The 17,824-nt window shown below is 48.2% G+C and overlaps 1 protein-coding gene across 2 annotated transcripts in view; it reads left to right on the forward strand.

Moving 5' to 3' along the window:
- The window catches only part of LOC105497574 (trafficking protein particle complex subunit 12), a 102,769-nt gene that overhangs the window by 28,917 nt on the left and 56,028 nt on the right, over positions 1-17,824 (forward strand). For both annotated transcript variants that reach the window (XM_011768756.3, XM_024797895.2), the window contains exons 4-5: positions 14,104-14,217; positions 16,713-16,851. In XM_011768756.3, the coding sequence (XP_011767058.3) occupies positions 14,104-14,217; positions 16,713-16,851 (253 nt within the window). The remainder of the gene's footprint in view (positions 1-14,103; positions 14,218-16,712; positions 16,852-17,824) is intronic.

Raw genomic sequence — 17,824 nt, forward strand, 5'->3', positions numbered from 1 at the left:
GCCTGAGCAACATAGGGAGACCTTAACTACAGATAATTTAAAAATTAGCCTGATGTGGTGGCACGCACCTGTAGTCCCAGCTACTCGGGAAGCTGAGGTGGGAGGATTGCCTGAACCCAGGCGGTCGAGGCTGCAGTGAGCCGTGATCGCACCACTGCGCTCCAGCCTGGGCAACAAAGCAAGACCTTGTCTTTAAAAAAAAAAAAAAAGGAAGAAATGAAAAAATCATCTTTCTATTTCCTCTACTGATGTGTCTGACTCTCACGCCACATCTAAATTAGAGATGAAGGGGCTCTCTCAGTCACCTCTGTCCTGAATTGCAGTGGAGGCCCTCCCCAGCTGAGGTCTGAGGCTGGGTCTGGGCCTTGCCCCTTTGCTCCCCCTCCGTGTCCCCCAGCAGGTCTGCCAGTACCGAGTCCTCTGCGCCTCCACTTGGAGATGCAGGTGGAAAGGGCTGCCCAGACTCTGTGTGCCGCATACTCTTTCGTGTTATTGTCTCAGGGCATTGGGTTGTTCTGACTCCTAGAAGATTGACTCTCAGGTTGGTGTAAGTTTGTAGATAGGACTACATGTCGTTTATAGACCAATCGATATTAACCAGTAAATTGCTCACTCTAATAGCGCACACTTAATCAATAGTAGCAATTATCCAAGTAAATCTTTCATATTCAGTCATCTGTGGGAAAATTATATTGGGAGAAACTGTAACAAGAGCATAAACATTTCTGCTTTCTATTTTCAGTCAGGAAAGAAGCCACTTTTTAAAAGATTTACATTTCCCCAAGAAATGAATAATTAAGATGGTAGGCGTTTGCTTTATTTTTAATAGTTGTGATCTAGTGTGAGACATAGAAAACAAGTCTTAGAATATGAAATCATGGCAAAAGCTGAAGGCTTTTTATATGATATGTTTTACTATTTTTAATCATTTATGGAGTACTTTATATTTGCAAAGTCCTTGCAAATAATTTTATTAAACATGTAAATGATTGGTGGTGAGTATCTATACATAGTGGGTATAAAATGAGACAGAAGCCCTTACTGTAAAATATTTCTTACTTGTTTAAAACATACATAAGTATCCATAATCAGATTTTCCCGTTTATACGTTTTTGTACCCACACAAATTCTAGTTGCCTCTGAGGTCCATCAAATAGATAACAAATTGAGGGCTGGGCGCGGTAGCTCAAGCCTGTAATCCTAGCACTTCGGGAGGACGAGGCAGGCAGATCACGAGGTCAAGAGATTAAGACCATCCTGGCCAACAAGGTGAAACCCTGTCTCTACTAAAAACACAAAAATTAGCCAGGCGTGGTGGTGCACGCCTGTAGTCCCAGCTACTCGGGAGGCTGAGGCAGGAGAATCGCTTGAACCCAGGAGGCAGAGGTTGCAGTGAGCTGAGATCACACCACTGCACTTCAGCCTGGGCAACAGAGCAAGACTCCGTCTCAGAAACAAATAAAATAAAAAACAAATTGAGTTCACTGGGCGTTGTATGGCATCACAGAATTGAGCATCAGGAGATTCCATATCTACTGGATCAAAATCCTTTTATTTTTCAGAAAAACCCAAAAACCTTGCTTATGCTTTAGCTGCTGTACTTAGTAGTATCTTACACCTTCCATACTTGTTGTGAAAATGCTGTATTATTTTAACAGCATCAATTTGGTTCCTGCATATCAAACACTGTTCTAGGTACAGAGATGGGATAGAGACGATCCTCTCTGAGGCCATCACTGCGTGGACAGAAGTGGACACGCACACGGTTGATTTCTGACAGGCCAGGCCATCAAAGCCCTGTCTGCATGAGTGCTGATCCATCATTGTTTCTTAATTCACAAAACTCTTTTTTTCCTGCCTTCACAAATAGCAAGTTCCTGTATCTGAAAGAGAAAAGAAAAATGGAAAAAAACATTGCTTATGTAACCACTGTCCTTTTACATTTCAGTGTATGTGTTATACATATGTGTGTGTATATATATACTATGCATAGTGTACATGTATGAAGATGGATATACATATTTGTGTATATATGCTATGCATGAAATTCCTATGCTTCTATCAGTTTATGTCTTTTAATTATTTATTATATATATATTTAGCATTTCCCCATATTAAAGGGTCTTTAAAAACATTTTAATAGCCACATAATCTGAAGTTATTATAAATAATCTTAGGAGGAACTGTCTTATACAGAATTCTACAGATGTGATTATTTCTTTAGGATAAGTCTTAGAAGGAGAATCCTGAGGTCAGAGTCTGTTCATAAATAATCCCATTGTTGTTCCAGATTGTTTTCTGCAGCACCTGAGTGCACCGGCCGTAGCATCTCCTTGCCTATCCTGCCTTGTATCTGTTTTTAAAAAAAAAATCTAATTTTTTAGGCTAACAATGACATTTGCTTTTTATTTTTTTTGCTAGTGAAGATCAACTCACTAGTAAATTACAATTTACATTTATTTGATTACTAGCATGGTTAAGCATTGGTCTTGTAGTGCTATGAATTTACTGTCTGTTCCACAATTTTTTGTGCGTGCCAAGTGCCACACTAAAGAAATGCTTTTAGAAATTAAAAAGCAATGCATTAGATGAGGCCACTGCCCCAAGGAGCTAAGGGAGAGATAGGAATTAAGAATAGGAGGGTTTCACCATGAGCAGGAAACGCACCTTTAAAATCAGGTTTCAGGTTGGGCATGGTGGTTCACACCTGTAATCCCAGCACTTTGGGAGGCCGAGGTGGGTGGATCACCTGAGGTCAGGAGTTTAAGACTAGCCTGGCAAACCTGGTGAAACCCCGTCTCTACTAAAAATACAAAAATTAGCTGGGCATGGTGGTGGACACCTGTAATCCCAGCTTCTCAGGAAACTGAGGCGGGAGAATTGCTTGAACCCAGGTGGCGGAGGTTGCAGTGAGCCAAAATCGCGCCATTGCACTCCAGCCTAGGCAACAAGAGCAAAACTCCATCTCGAAAAAAAAAAAGAGAGATCAGGTTTGAGGTTGGTTTCAGGGTACTCATCTTGCAATGAGCAAGTGCAGGTGAGCTCTGATGGGAGCGGGGGCGTCAGAGCAGCCAGCCGCACCTTCGTCTAGAACGGATTCACTGTCATCTCCCACTCCAGGGTGGCCAGCTGAAGATTGGGCCGTCATCTGTTCCGAACCATTGATATAATTGTGTTTCCCATGGCCTGTTCTGTTGCTTTAGACCTGGTCAGCACGCTCACAACTTTGATGAAATTAGAATGCCTTTCACACAGAGCTAGGCAAGTAAGTTGATGAGTACAACCTGAAAAGGCCCAACTTAGCCGTGAGCATTGGACACAAATAGGAGTTGTATGACCACAAAAGTAAGGAAAATATACCGTGAACAGAGACCCTGTTCATTTGTTATGCAAAATAAATGGTGGTCTTCACTCCCAAAGACCCTTCCAGAAGAAAACAGTTGAACACTTTTAGTGCAAAAGGACAACTCCGGGTTACTGGTAGAACTTAGCTGTTATTTATAGTTTCTCTTCCTAACTGTTTATAACTTTTGTTCATAAAAACTGGCAGTTTCCTTTGTCTAACCACTGCATACCCTCTTTATCTAGGACTCTCTGGTTTTTCTGTTGCTTTTCATACTGCTGTTATTTGTGACAGGCAAAAAGTCGACTCCTTGGACTCAAGGGAATATGTTCTTGGTTTCTTTCATCCTGGGACAGCCAGTCGTCGTCGTTGCAGAGGATCATCTCATTATCTTCATTACTCAGTCATCCCAGAGACCCTTGATGAAGAGCTTTTAGATAAAACATGAGTAGAGTGTCATTCGGCCAGTTCCATAGCACCAGCAGCTCTTGTTGAATGGTGTTCGGTTAGTGAACAGTTTTCTAGTTTCTGAAAAGGTGACACATGTTCAAATATCAAATTAACAAATAATGTGCACGTGTGTGTGATTGAATTTCATGCAGCCATTATAAATCATGTCCCAAGAAAATATTTGAGGATATAAGAAAGTTTGAGTAAAGGATACAAAACAGTGTATATTTTTTGAAAAGAGACGACAAGGATGCATCTGAGAATACTGCATCATTGTCCACAGTTGACTTTCTTGTTTCACTTGATACTTTACGGTTTGTATTATTCCACAGTGTGCACAGGGATGAGGTGGTAGATGGGGGGTGTTAGCTAACTCTGTTTAAGCAGCTAACCTGCCTGGCAGTACTGTGAGTGTTTAAAAGGTGTCAGTTTGCATAATCATCTCACCAGCACCCACCACCTTAGCCTGCTGTTTCTGCTGTGTCCTCTCAATTAGCTTATGGTAGTACCCGTTTGCCCTGGCCAGAATCCAAGACTTTTACCTCCTAAATAATTCATATGAGTGTTTGTCTCCTCCACCCTGCCCCTCTGCTCCTGTGCTAGTTCAGGCCTTGTTTCTGTGTGCCTTGTTCACGAAGCCAGCTCAGTATCCTTTTTATCCACATGATACCCCCCAAAGAATTAGAAAACTAGGTACCCCTCAGACATTTTTAAGCTATCTAAAATGTTTTATCATAAATTTAAATGGTTTCAAAGGATATAATTAATTTTTAGCACATAGTATGTTGCATATGTGATTTAATTATATTTCCATCAGCACGTAGGACTGCAGATTCAGCTCATTCAGTTTTGGGAAATGTGACCCACTTGGCAGCCAGTACCCATCGTAACCAGTCACTCAAACCAGGCACGTGTGATCTCAAAAGAAATCTCACTTCGTCGTGTGATCCAGATAATCATGGCAGTGGGGTCCTGGCAGCAGTCACTTCACTCTGGATTTAGTCCTTAGAATTCATTCTCTCCCCTCAAAGCCCCCCGGGTTCTTGTCCTCCCCTCCTGCCCGCCACCCTGGGATCTGCCACTCTGGGGTCCAGCCTCTAGCTCCAGCTCCAGCTCAGCCTCACCCCCACCATCCCCCGACCTCATCCTCCAGCTGTCCCCGCTCTGCAGTGCCTTGAACGTGCTCTGCCATGTGTTGGCCCGTTTCCTCCTGAATCCTCAGGCATCAGTGCCAGCAGTGTCCTCGCAGAGCTGTCAAGTGTGTCCAAGCTGTGCCGCTTGTGCCTCTGCCCTGTGAGGGACACCATCCCCTCGTTCACGTGCATTGCTCTGTTCATCGTGCGAGACTCCCTGCCCTGTGCCGCCGGTCTCGGTGTCTCCCACGCTGGAGTGTCCGTATTTCATAAACACACATATGTGTGCATGTATGTATTTCATATGAACATCACGTACGCTGGGCCTTCATATCTACAGGTTCTGCATCCACGGATTCCACCACCCGCAGATGGGAAACACGGTGAGGTGTGCACAGCAGCCTTTCAGCCGTGGTTGGTTGAATCCACATGTGTGGAACCTGCAGATACGGAGGACCGACTAAGGACTTGAGCAGTCATGGATCTGGTATCCTGGGGCTCCTGGAACCGTTCCCCGGCAGATAGAGGGTCTGCTGCTTGTGTTTACGCATGTGTGTGTATGTACAACCCCCAACTTATGTGGTTTGGCTTAAGATTTTTCTTTTTTTTTTTTTTTTTTTTTGAGACGGAGTCTTGCTCTGTAGCCCGGGCTGGAGTACAGTGGCCGGATCTCAGCTCACTGCAAGCTCCGCGTCCCGGGTTTATGCCATTCTCCTGCCTCAGCCTCCCGAGTAGCTGGGACTACAGGCACCCGCCACCTCGCCCGGCTAGTTTTTTGTATTTTTAGTAGAGACGGGGTTTCACGGTGTTACCCAGGATGGTCTCGATCTCCTGACCTCGTGATCCACCCGTCTCGGCCTCCCAAAGTGCTGGGATTACAGGCTTGAGCCACCGCGCCCGGCAGGCTTAAGATTTTTCAACTTTATGATGGTGCAAAAGCGCTCCCCATTCGGTGGGAACTGTGCTATGAGCACCCACACGCCATTCTGTTTCTCACTGACAGTGAATTCAAGAAGCGACATGAAATGTCCAACACTTTATAAAGCAGGCTTTGTGTTGGCTGATTTTCCCAACCGTAGGCTAATGTAAGTGTTGCGAGCATGTTTAAGGTAGGCTGGGCTGTGCTGGAACATTCAGTTAGCTAGGTGGTGCATTCACTCCTTTTCTTTTTTTTTTTTTTTTTCCGAGATGGAGTTTGGCTCTGTGGCCCAGGCTGGAGTGCAGTGGTGCGATCTCCACTCACTACAACCTCTCTCCCGGGTTTAAGTGATTCTCCTCCCTCAGCCTGCCAAGTAGCTGGGATTACAGGTGCTCACACCACACCTGGCTAAGTTTTGTATTTTTGGTGGAGCTGGGGTTTCACCATGTTGGCCAGGCTGCTCTCCAACTCCTGACCTCAGGTGATCCACCCAGCTCGGCCTCTCAAAGTGCTGAGCCACCGTGCCTGGCCTGCATTCACTTATTTACTTTTTACTTATTTTCTTTTCTTTTTCTTTTTTTTTTTTTTTTTTTTTTTTTTTTTTTTTTTTTTTTTGAGACGGAGTCTCACTGTCGCCCAGGTTGGAGTGCAGTGGTACAATCTCAGCTCACTGCAAACTCCACCTCCTGGGTTCATGCCATTCTCCTGCCTCAGCCTCCCGAGTAGCTGGGACTACAGGTGCCCGCCACTATGCCCGGCTAATTTTTTGTATTTTTAGTAGAGATGGGGTTTCACCGTGTTAGCCAGGATGGTCTCGATCTCCTGACCTTGTGATCCGCCCGCCTCGGCCTCCCAAAGTGCTGGGATTACAGGCGTGAGCCACCACGCCCAGCCCACTTATTTTCAACTCATGGTATTTCTAACTTACGATGGGTATGGACGGAGCATCTGTGTCTGTCTTGATGCACTGTTTGGTAGCCATGTGTTCTGTATGACTGTCTGTCATACCGAGTTCATCTTTGTACTCCTGTTGTCTGATGTAGGACGTACTTCCTCTTAGGTGCTTAGTTGATGCTTCTTAAGTGAGGGAGTGACTGGGTGCTTCTGTTTACAATATGAACAGCAAGCTAAGCCCGCTCCGCCAGCCCAGCCTGCCTTAAGAGCTGTCTTGTAACAGCTTCGCCTCACAGGCATTCACACCGTGAATTCACACTGTGCCTTCTCCAGGTAGGTTTCTTTATTCCTTTACCCGAAACATCAAAGGCATTCTGTGAGCGTTCCTGTGTGTCTGCGGGGGCAGGTCTGTCCTTGGAAGCTAAGAGCAGAAGCACCGCAGGGCCCCCAGCCCTTCACTGTGCCCTCCCCCGGCCCCTCACTGTGCCTCCCGGGCAGCCTTCCTCAGCTGCAGGGCAGATGCTCTGTGGTACCTGCTCCCGCTCCTCTCAGGAGGGCCTGCCTTTCTCCCTCGCTGGGTCACCTCTCCCCGGCACATGCTTCTCCCAAACCGGTGTCTTCTATCCTCAGCTGCAACCTGCCATCTGCACGTTTACCAGGCACTTTGCCGTTTCTGTTCCACCATCTTGTCGTTTTTTGTATCTTCTGTCATTTTGTAACACCCAGCTCATCTGCCTGCTGCATCTCCACGTCCGGCCTGCCCTGAGTGGCTAGAGACAGGTTCGCGCCATCCCTTGGATTTCCGCGTTAGTCTGTTATTGGTTAGTTTGTTTCCGGGTCTCTCTCACCCTCTAGGGAGCAGCCACGGCACCGCCTACCCCCGCCTGGACCCCGCTGCTCGCTGCTCTCTTCCTGCCTTGCCGGCTGATGCAGCGCCTGACCGTGTGCGGTCTTTAGACTGCCCCAGTCAGTCTGTACACTGCAGCTAGAGTCATTTTCCAAACATTTTATTTCAAAATGCATTTCTCTGTTTAGAAGCACCCAGTTGCCCCTCTTGCCTGGAACTGAAATCTCACCTTTGTGACCTGATGTTGGAAACTTGCCCTGGCTTCTGGGACCTGACCCTCTTCGTCGGCCTTGTGTGCCCCGAGCCTAGCACAGTGCCTGGCCCACAGCAGGCGGTCAGTCAATGGCCACTAAGTGAATGGATGAGGAAATGCAGATTTTGCCAATATTTATTCATTACCTTCTTTGTTCTCCTTTCCACGAAAATTAAAACCTTAAGTTTCTCATTTTTAAAATGATCATTGGCCGGGCGTGATAGCTCACACCTATAATCTTAGCACTTTGGGAGGCTGAGGCAGGCAGATCACCAGAGGTCAGGAGCTCAAGACCAGCCTGGCCAACATGGCGAAACCCCGTCTCTACTAAAAATACAAAAATTAGCCAGGCGTGGTGGCAGGTGCCTATAGTCCCAGCTACACGGGAGACAGAGGCAAGAGAATCACTTGAACCCAGGAGGCGGAGGTTGCAGTGAGTCAAGATCATGCCATTGCACTCCAGCCTGGGCGACAGAGACTCTGTCTCAAAAAAAAAAAAAAACAACTGTCATAGTGGCAGGCACAGTGGCTCGTGTCTGTAATCCCAGCACTCTGGGAGACCAAGGTACGTAGCTCACTTCAGCCCAGAAGTGCAGGACAAGCCTGGGCAACATGGGAAAACCGCGTCTCTACAAAAAATACAAAAATTAGCTGGGTGTGGTGACACATGCCTGTAGTCCCAGCTACTCGGAGGCTGAGGTGGGAGGATCACTTGAGCCCAGGAGGTCAAGCTGTGGTCGCACCTCTGCACTCAAGCCTCGATGACAGAGTGAGGCCCTGTCTCAAAAAAAAATAAGTCATAATAATGCCTACTTTGTAATGTTGTTATGACCAAAAATAATAACAGCGCATGCATTTACAGAGCTAACAGTCCAACAGTCCCGCAGGGAAGATGTACGTGGAGAGGTTATGAAGGTACCGCGCTGCAGAGCCCCGGGGAGAAAAGCTGGCGTTGCCTGCGCCCTCACCAGGCTCCCAGCATGGTTCTGAGTACTTCACCTGTATTAACTGTTAATCCTCACTAGAATCATGAAGAACTATTAATACATCCGTTTTACTTACCAGGTACCAAGGCACAGTTCAGCAGCCTGGCGGGGGTCAGGTAGCTGAGAATGGCTGAGGAGCGGTGACCTGGTAGTCCTCCTCCCAGACCCTTCCCTTCACCCCGCAACTCCAGGGTCAGCAGGGGCGGCCCAGCCAGTCCAGGGGCCTCTCTGTTGCCCAGCTCTTCCCCCAGGCCGTCTTCTGGCTCTTGTGGGGGCCACTTCTCCCGTGGTCACACTTGGAGCCTTAATAATCACCCACACCCTACACAGCTCCAGCGGCACATCTGCTGTTTCCTGAGCGCCCTCTCCCGCCAGCCAGCTGGTCAGTGTGGCATCCACACCCATGTGTGGTTCTTCTGCCTTCCTGCATGCCATGGCTCACCGATCTGCTCGCTGACTGTGCCTCCGCACCTCGTTACTTCACTTCCTTCTCTACCCAGCGTGGTTTCCATAATCCATATCTCACACATGCCTTTCCCAAATCCCAGAATGCCTGCTCCTTCATTCTTCCACTGCACACATCTCAGATACCTGCGCTCTTGACAGGTTCAGCCTCCAGCTTCCTCTGCATGGACATCCAGCAGCTGAGGCTGCGGGAGCATTTCCCACATTCAAGCATCGGCAGTGACGCTTGGCAGCGTCGAGTGGATCATCAGCACTGCGGGGCCTTCCTGCCAGGTTGCTCTGGTGTCTCCCACTGCCCTTTTAGACTGTCTCTACCTCTCTCAAGCCTCCCACCCCTCCCCTTCCTCCTCACTTTTAAAAATGAGTGACGTTCCCCCAGCTCTGGAGCCAAAACAGAGTTCTGGTAGCACCTCACGTCCCTAGTCCTGGACACACACCTGCTGAGGTCAGCGGGCAGACTGTCGCCGCCGACGGCCCTCGGCCCGCATGCCCTGACGCCTGGAACCTTGAGCCATGGGTCATCCTTTCTTCCTAATGTGTAATCAGCTGTTCTCCAGCTACAGCCTCCTCCGCTGTGTTTTCACACACTCAAGCACTTGCTTAAACACAGACACGGAGTGTCTCACCTTCTGCGGCCGCTGTTGGCCTTTCCTCCGCTGGCACCCTGGTCATGCCGACTTCCCTGGAGGTTCCTACAGCTGCCCACCTCTCTGCTTCCCTCTCCTTAGTTTCCACAGATTTGTTTTTTTTTTTTTTTAAGACAGGGTCTCAGTCTTGTCGCCGGACTGGAGTACAGTGTCATGATTTCAGGTCACTGCAATCTCAGCCTCCTGGGCTCAGATGATCCTTCCACCGCAGCCTCCCAGGTAGCTGGGACTACAGATGCATGCCACCACACACAGCTCATTTTTGTTTTATAGAGACAGGGTTTCACCATGTTGCCCTTCGTGAGCTCCTAAGCTCAAGCAATCTGCCTGACTCAGCCTGCCAGTGTGCTAGGATTACAGGCGTGAGCCACCACGCCCGGCCTTTCCACAAATCTTATTCTCATCTGATTCCCGTCCAACCAGCTCTCAACAAAGCTGCTAATGGCTTTATCTGGAACCTGCCGGATGTTGAGTTCCTCTGCAGGCTGCCTCCTGACAACGTCTGCTCGCTGACCCTCTGGACAAATACCTGCTTCTGCCACTCTGCACCATCAATATAAATAATAACTAATTCACAGTAATCAGTCATGAAAGAATGAAATGAAAAACACATGCCAAATGCAGGCCCCTGCTTTGTTATCACGGCATGCTGTACACGTAAAGTTCTCTGTCACGTGACTGCAGGAGCATCTCCATTCCTGTGCCTCGTCCTCGGGTATCAGTCACAAGCCACTTGCAGGCTAACGTCAGCCCACAGTGGTCCTTGAAGTCGACAGAAATGAACTACTGAGCCAGAGGGGCCGAGACCTGGGAGCCGCCAGCGTTTTCTGTAAAAGGCCATGGAGTGAACGTTGTAGACTTCCTGGCCATGCGGTATCTGTCCAGCTACTGAGCTCTGCCGCGCATGCCTGGCTCTTCCGTGGTTGCACAGAACCTTCTCACCATGCAGGTGCACAGGAGGCGGGCCTCTGGGCTCCTGTGAGCTCCGCCCACCAACTCAGGCAGTAGGGGGTGGGGGGCGTCCACGGGATGTGCACAGATTGCCAGCACCAGGCCCGGCTACTGGAACATCCTCTTCATAGCTTTACTCACGTCTACACAGACGCCTTAAGTTCACCCCATCAGTGCAGGGAGACTGGGGCCTTCAGATGCTGTGGCCTGTGCTCTTGGAAGCCTGCAAAGGCCAGCACACCTGACCCTCCTCTGCCTCCCCTCCTGTGCCACCCGTCCTCACCTGCTTCCCCAGCCTACCCTCATCCTCACCGACTCGGCCCCTCCTCCACCTCCTGCCTCCGGCCACCTGGTCCTTACTGCATCCCCTCGGGCCCTGCACCCTGCCCTCTGCTCCCTGTGCCCCCCCGTGCCTGCTCTCACCAGGCTTTGCACACATTCTGTCCTCTTCGAGGGTCTCTGCCCCCCTCCTCCTCCCTGATTAACTCCTGCCTGTCCTCACCGTAGGGCATGTCCTGAGGGAAGAGGGCCCCAGCCTCTCTAGCAGGACAGGCCAGAGCCTTAGGCGTAGGGAACCGGGAAGAGAGCAGTTATTAGTTGCCCCTGGATACAGAGTCTGCCTAGATGCATATATAGAACTGGTTCAGACTTGGCACAGTCTCTTTCCCTCTCACTCGTTCACATTTGCAATTCAAAGAGAATATACAGAGCCATTTGTATTATATAAAGTGATTATTGCATTGAATTTAGACTAGAGAAGGCATTTGGAGATCATTTTAGTAAATTATCTTAACCAATCTAAAAATGTTTCTGAACTGTCAACCAGAACACAGAAATCCTGTGTTACTTGCTGTAGTGTGGACAGTTTGGGGGAACGTCCACACTTGCTGTAGTGTGGACAGTTTGGGGGAACGTCGATCAGTGGTTCTCTGACTGGGTCCAGTGGCTGCGCACCAGCTAGTGAAGAAAACCACAGACTCCAACTGCATGATGTATGCTCTGGTCTCCTTCTTTCAAAAAGAAAAAAAATGCTGCAAGATATATTTTAAGAAATGTGAGTTCTCCTGCTAATATTTGCAGCTCGCTGGTTGGTGCCATGGAGGCCAGTACTCACCGTCAGGCTGTGGCAGGTACAGTGAAAGGAAAAACTCTGAGAGAACGGTGGAAAGTTCACCAGACAGTAAAACACATGCTAGTTGGAGTGACTGAAAAACAGACCACGGACACCACCAAGTGCCGTGGGATGTGCAACCACAGGATCCCTCGCTGCTGGGGAAGGCAAGGTGGCGTGGCCACTTAGGAGGACAGCTTGGTGACTCCTGCAACACTAAACGCACTCTTACATACAACCCAGCACTGCGGTTACTGCATTCCGCTCCTGGATGTCTCACCCAGTTGTGCCGAATGCTTATATCCACACAAGAATCTGCCCAAAGATGTTGATGCCAGCTTTATCCATAGTTGCCAAAAACTAGAGGCAACCAAGAGGTCCTTCAATAGGTCAGTGGGTAAACAAACTGGTAATCTGGACAGTAGAATGTTCAGCATTTTTAAAAAACGAACTATCAACCCCTGAGAAGACCTGGAGGAAGCTGAGATGTCTGCAGTGCCAGTTCACACGGCTGCTCACTCATAGAGCCTGGCCTGTCTGAAGCTCCGGGCCCAGCACCAGTTCCTTCCCTCACACACAGAGTTTCACTGGGCACGCACACGCCAGCTCTGGATTGATGTAGAAACAGTTTGGGAATTTTTAACAGCATCGTCCACATTTTTAATGCCTCTCTCCTGCCTGGCACTGTGTTGAGCACTTTCATATATCTTATTTAATTGTCACATCTGTAAGGTGGGACAGATGACCTCAGCTCTGTAAACTCAGCCATTGCTGAGCCTGCAGTGTGAGTGTGAGGCCACATGTCAGAGCCCCGGAAGACACAAGCCCCGCTCTCCTGCCTGCAACACAGCCCCCGCCCCCACTGCAGCTGGAATTAGAGCAGGTCGTTAGCTCCTGCCTGAGGAAGCCCAAATAAAGGACTGCAGAACAACCGTAGTGCAAAGCTGACACTCATTTCCCTCCTAGGCGCTTCGTGAGCAGGCCCTGAGTTCTCTGTGTCCGGGCGTGGAGGGCAGGAGGTGTGGAGAGGGAGCAGTGCGTGTGTGAGCTAGTACACAGAAGACGTGTGTGGCAGGCTCTACCACACATTTTTAAAATATGTAAACTCCTAAACTTCTTGTCAGAGAAGTGCTTGGCATGCACACAAAATCATTTAGCTAATTTTTGAGAAACATATTGTTTAATTGTCTGTCTCCCTTGCTAGATCATCCACTAATGAGTGCTCGTTCACTAACCTCCCCGCCAGCCTTGCAGTCTCTGTCAGGCAGGAAGTACTTAAAGCATGTTTACTGACTGGCTGCAGAAATGAGGACATCTACAGTATTCAAAGATAGTGCCCATTACCTTGAGAAAAGACAGAGTGAGCATCCACTTTTAGCTTCTTAAAAGGTTTAAACATTCCGACCTTTTTTTCCCATTCATTTCTCTAACGGCTGTCCTTTCTGCATTGCACAAGGGCAAAGATAAACACAGAAGTCTGTACGAATCAGCCAGCGTGGCGGTACCAGCCAGCCCTTCCGTGTTGAAGCCGTAACGTTACGCGATGTGAAAGTATGCCGTGCATTGCCACATGGGCCTGGAACATGTTGTGTTCACATAGTTCATTGATTTTTTCATATTGATAAATTAGAATTATGAACATAGAAAGCCACTTATTTTATAGTCACATGCAGAGCTTACAGATACAAATACATATGTCCAACACATAGCATAAAATTTCCTTATTGATTTTAAATTGACAAATCTCAAGACAATCCTGCTAAAAAGGACGCCAGTCATATAGATGGAGAGAGATGCGGAGCTTTCCAATAAAAAGCCTCTTCCCGATGCTCTATCAGTTGCTAAATGTTACTGTTTTTATGATTTGATCAGCTCGAACTGTATCTCACGCTTGGCTCTCTTATTGCCTAATTACACGTGCAGCGTTGACAAATGGCATTCCCCTCCGTGCTGCCAGCACACTGACCTTGTCATGATTACTAATGGCTGGCTGGCGCTGCTTCCAGCAAGGTGAGCAGCTGTGGCCAGTGGCTATGCGTTTGGGTCATGGATTCCACCATGCCTTGCATGTGTGTTTGGTCACATGTTCTGCCATGTCTTGCAGAGCTGCAGAAACTGGAGGGCAGCAGTGGACCTGTGCGGACGTCTCCTCACAGCCCACGGCCAGGGCTACGGCAAGAGCGGGCTGCCCACCAGCCACACGACAGATTCACTGCAGGTGAGAACACCTTTCAGGGGCTGTAGTTTAACCTGGCTTATCACAGTTTGGGGACATGGACAGGACCATGGCCTTTCATGCCAGTAACAAAAAGTATATTTTCATATCCTGCTTCTTTATCTCCTAATTATATTGTATATACTGTACTGGGGCACTGGAATTCTCACTTTGGCCCATCAGGACGCCTGTGCGCCCCAGAAGCACACTCACAGGTGCCCACACTTAGTCTCATGGTGGGACCAGCATGGCTTTGGGTCAGCAGGCAGGTTCGCCTCACGACTGGCAGCAGCAGCTGGCCTGTGCGGGGATCTGGGGCATGTCTGAGCCCGGTAGGAAACAGTGACAGGAGCAGTTGGTTCTGTCCACCCCAAGGACGGAGGGTCCATGTGCCATGGGTTTGCTCCTCCTGGCATATCACTTGCTCTGAAATTAAAAAAAAAAGGAATGCACAAAATAGACTTGTGAACAAAAGGAAACTCATCTGAGAAGAAGGAACAGCTGCAAACATTGATAAATTCTTACCTTTCCCTGGGGAGTTTTTCAACTGTTCTTCTAGCTTACATGGGAATCCCCCGGGACTAAACAGATCACCAGATCCTTCAGAACTGTGATGAGCTTTGGAAAGGAGCAGCTCTGGGGAGCCCTGACAGCTTAGCTGTTTCCAAGAAGCTCCTTCTCCTTCTTCCTCTTCCCGCAAGAGCCGACAAGAAGAGCCACTTTCCCCCATCACCTGTCCATCCACTGGTTTGCCAAATCCTAGGCTGTTTTTCTATCATTCCTCTCCAACCCATCACCACCCGCAGTTCAAGCTCTCATTGCAGTGTTGCTTTAGCCTCCTATATGAACTTAGTTCAAGTTTCTTTATTCACATTCATTCCATCAACTACCTCCAAAAAAACTCTTAAAGCACACTTTTGATCATCTCACTTTCCTGCTTGAAAACTGCCCGGCATAGTGGCACATGACTGTAGTCCCAGCTACTGGGGAGACTGAGGCAGGAGGGTCACTTGGGCCCAGGAGTTCTGGGCCGTAGTGCACTTTGCTGATCACGTGTTGGCACTAGCTTAAGACCAATATGGTGACCTCCTGGGAGCCAGGGACCACCAGGCTGCCTAAAGAGGGTGAACCACCCTCCTTTCCAACTAGGTCTGAAACGGAGCTAGTCAAGAGCTGGATAGTTTCCCACTGCCTACCATGCAAAATTTCATCTTCTCGTGTGTGTGTGTGTGTATGTGTGTGTGTGTGTGTAATGAGAACACTGAAAATCTGTCTTAGCAATTTTTAGTATACGTTGTTTGTAACTGTGGTCACCATGTCTACAATAGATCTCTTGAGCTTATTCCTCCTGTCTCACTGAATTTTGTTTCCTTTGACTAACATCTCTCAAACCTCCGCTGCCCTGCCCCCCTCCCCACCCCCACCGCCAGCCCCGGCACCCGCCATCTACTCTGCTTCTGTGAGCCCAGTGTTTTCAGATTCCATGTGTAAGTGAGGCCCCGCGCTGTTTGTCTTTCTGTGCTTGGCTTGTTTCATCTAACGTCATGTCCCCCAGGCTCATCCACATCACAAACAATGGGATTTCCCCCATGAAAGCTGAGTGGTATTCCACTGTGTGTCGTACCACGTTCCTTTATCCATTCATCCCTCAGCGGACACTTGGTGAAATTCATTCTTCTCATCAGTAAAGTCAGATCACATTAGGTTCCCCTTTTAATCCTAAGTCTCTGGCTGTGCAGCTCTGTAATGCAAATTCCCACCATTTTCCTGAAGGTACCCCAGATGCTGCCAGAGCACGCTGTGCTCTCGTACGTCGTGTTTTGTCCACTCTGTGCCTTTGTCCTTACGTTCCCTGAACGAGCAGACCCTTCCTTAGCCTGTGGCCCCTTGAAACTCCGCAGCCCTGAGAGCTGCCCTCAAACACAACCCATCCCCGCGCTTCCGCTCCTTCCTGCTCCCGTTCCCGCCGTCATTCCCCCGCCCTCCACTAGGCGGCGCATTCCTTTGGTGCCTTTCCGTCTTCATGACACCTAGCGCAGTGCTTTGCACACACACCTGCTCAGTAAGCAGTGTTTACTTACTGAGTAAACAGTTATGTAAAACCATTCACATTGTTATTAAGCTCAATAGTAATTTTTTTTTTTAGAGACAGGGTCTCGCTATGTTGTCCAGGCTGTGCTCAAACTGCTGGGCTCAAGTGATCCTCCCACCTCAGCCTCCCGAGTAGCTGGAACTGCAGGCATGAGTGATATCTGAGAATTAAATATTCAGCATGTTTCAAATGTCGGATTTTATTTTTCATGACCTCACCTCGCAGAGTGACCACGTTCTGCTTTTTTAAACACGATTTTGTAAATATGCAAAGATAGGAAGTTAGGTTAGCCCTTATTTTAATATATGAGAAATTAATCTCTTAACAACCAACTTCATAAGGAATAGCAATTTCTGAACTGGATATATATAGATAACCTATTGTTTCCATTGTATTTTGTTTTTAGCTCTGGTTTGTGAGGCTGGCACTACTAGTGAAGTTGGGCCTTTTCCAGAATGCTGAGATGGAATTTGAACCCTTTGGAAATCTTGATCAGCCAGACCTTTATTACGAGTACTACCCGCACGTGTACCCTGGGCGCAGGGGTAAGGCCATGGTATTTAATATTTGTACATTTGTATGTGTTTTGCTCTGGTTTGCTTTGATTTATACATAATTTGGTAGCCTCAGTTTTCCTTATTTATCCAGTCTCGAAAAAAATCAGATAAGTACCTAGCAACAAGCCTTGACTTACAGAATGCTCCCACTCAGATTTACCGAAACATTGACCTGGAGGTGCTCCCTGGTGTGTCTGTCTGTACATTTAGCAGCTGTGTATCTAGCACCTGGTGTGTCAAGGCAGCATGATGTGGTGCAGGGCCCGGGTGGTAGACGTCTGAGCTGTGCTCCACAGGGAAGAACCGTCCCATCTCGGGACCTGATGCACAGAGAAGCAGAGCAGTGAAACCAAACGTGTCCGTGCCATGTGGCACACGCCGCGACATTTTCCATTCGTCTCTATTCTTATTTAATTTATTTTAAAAATCTGGTTGTGACTCACCCTTTGGGTCACAGTCACGACCATGGTTTGGAAAACACTAGGCTATAGCATAGGGTAGTTCTAGGAGAGTGACAGGAAATCAACAGTTGGGAAGGGAGAAGACGGGTTACGGAGAGCCTTCTACAGCACTGGGAGCCTTGTGCAATGTGTGTCTCTTGGTGAAGAACCTTATAAATATGTTTGAAGCCCCTCATATGTTCTTAAATAGAAAACAGTCCTGGCAGGATGTCTCATGAGGGCGGTGTAAGCAGCTGTTGAAAGCCCAGGCCCTGTTGTCAGGCATCCCCAGTTACATCCTGGTTACATCACTGACTCGTGTAGCCTTGGGGGAGTTATCTGACCTCTCTGTGCCCCAGTGTCCTTATCAGTAAAACAGATATGCCAATCCTGCTTGCTTCCTGGATTGTCCTGAAGATTAAATGATGTCAGTGTAAGTTGCTTGGAATAGTGGCTGCTCTCTAGTACCAGCTGTATTTGCCAGTTTTCTTACTGTCTTCTGAATGTATCAGTGACACGGG

Source organism: Macaca nemestrina, chromosome 13 (assembly GCF_043159975.1).
Source record: "Macaca nemestrina isolate mMacNem1 chromosome 13, mMacNem.hap1, whole genome shotgun sequence".
In the NCBI taxonomy this organism is placed as follows: Eukaryota; Metazoa; Chordata; class Mammalia; order Primates; family Cercopithecidae; genus Macaca; species Macaca nemestrina.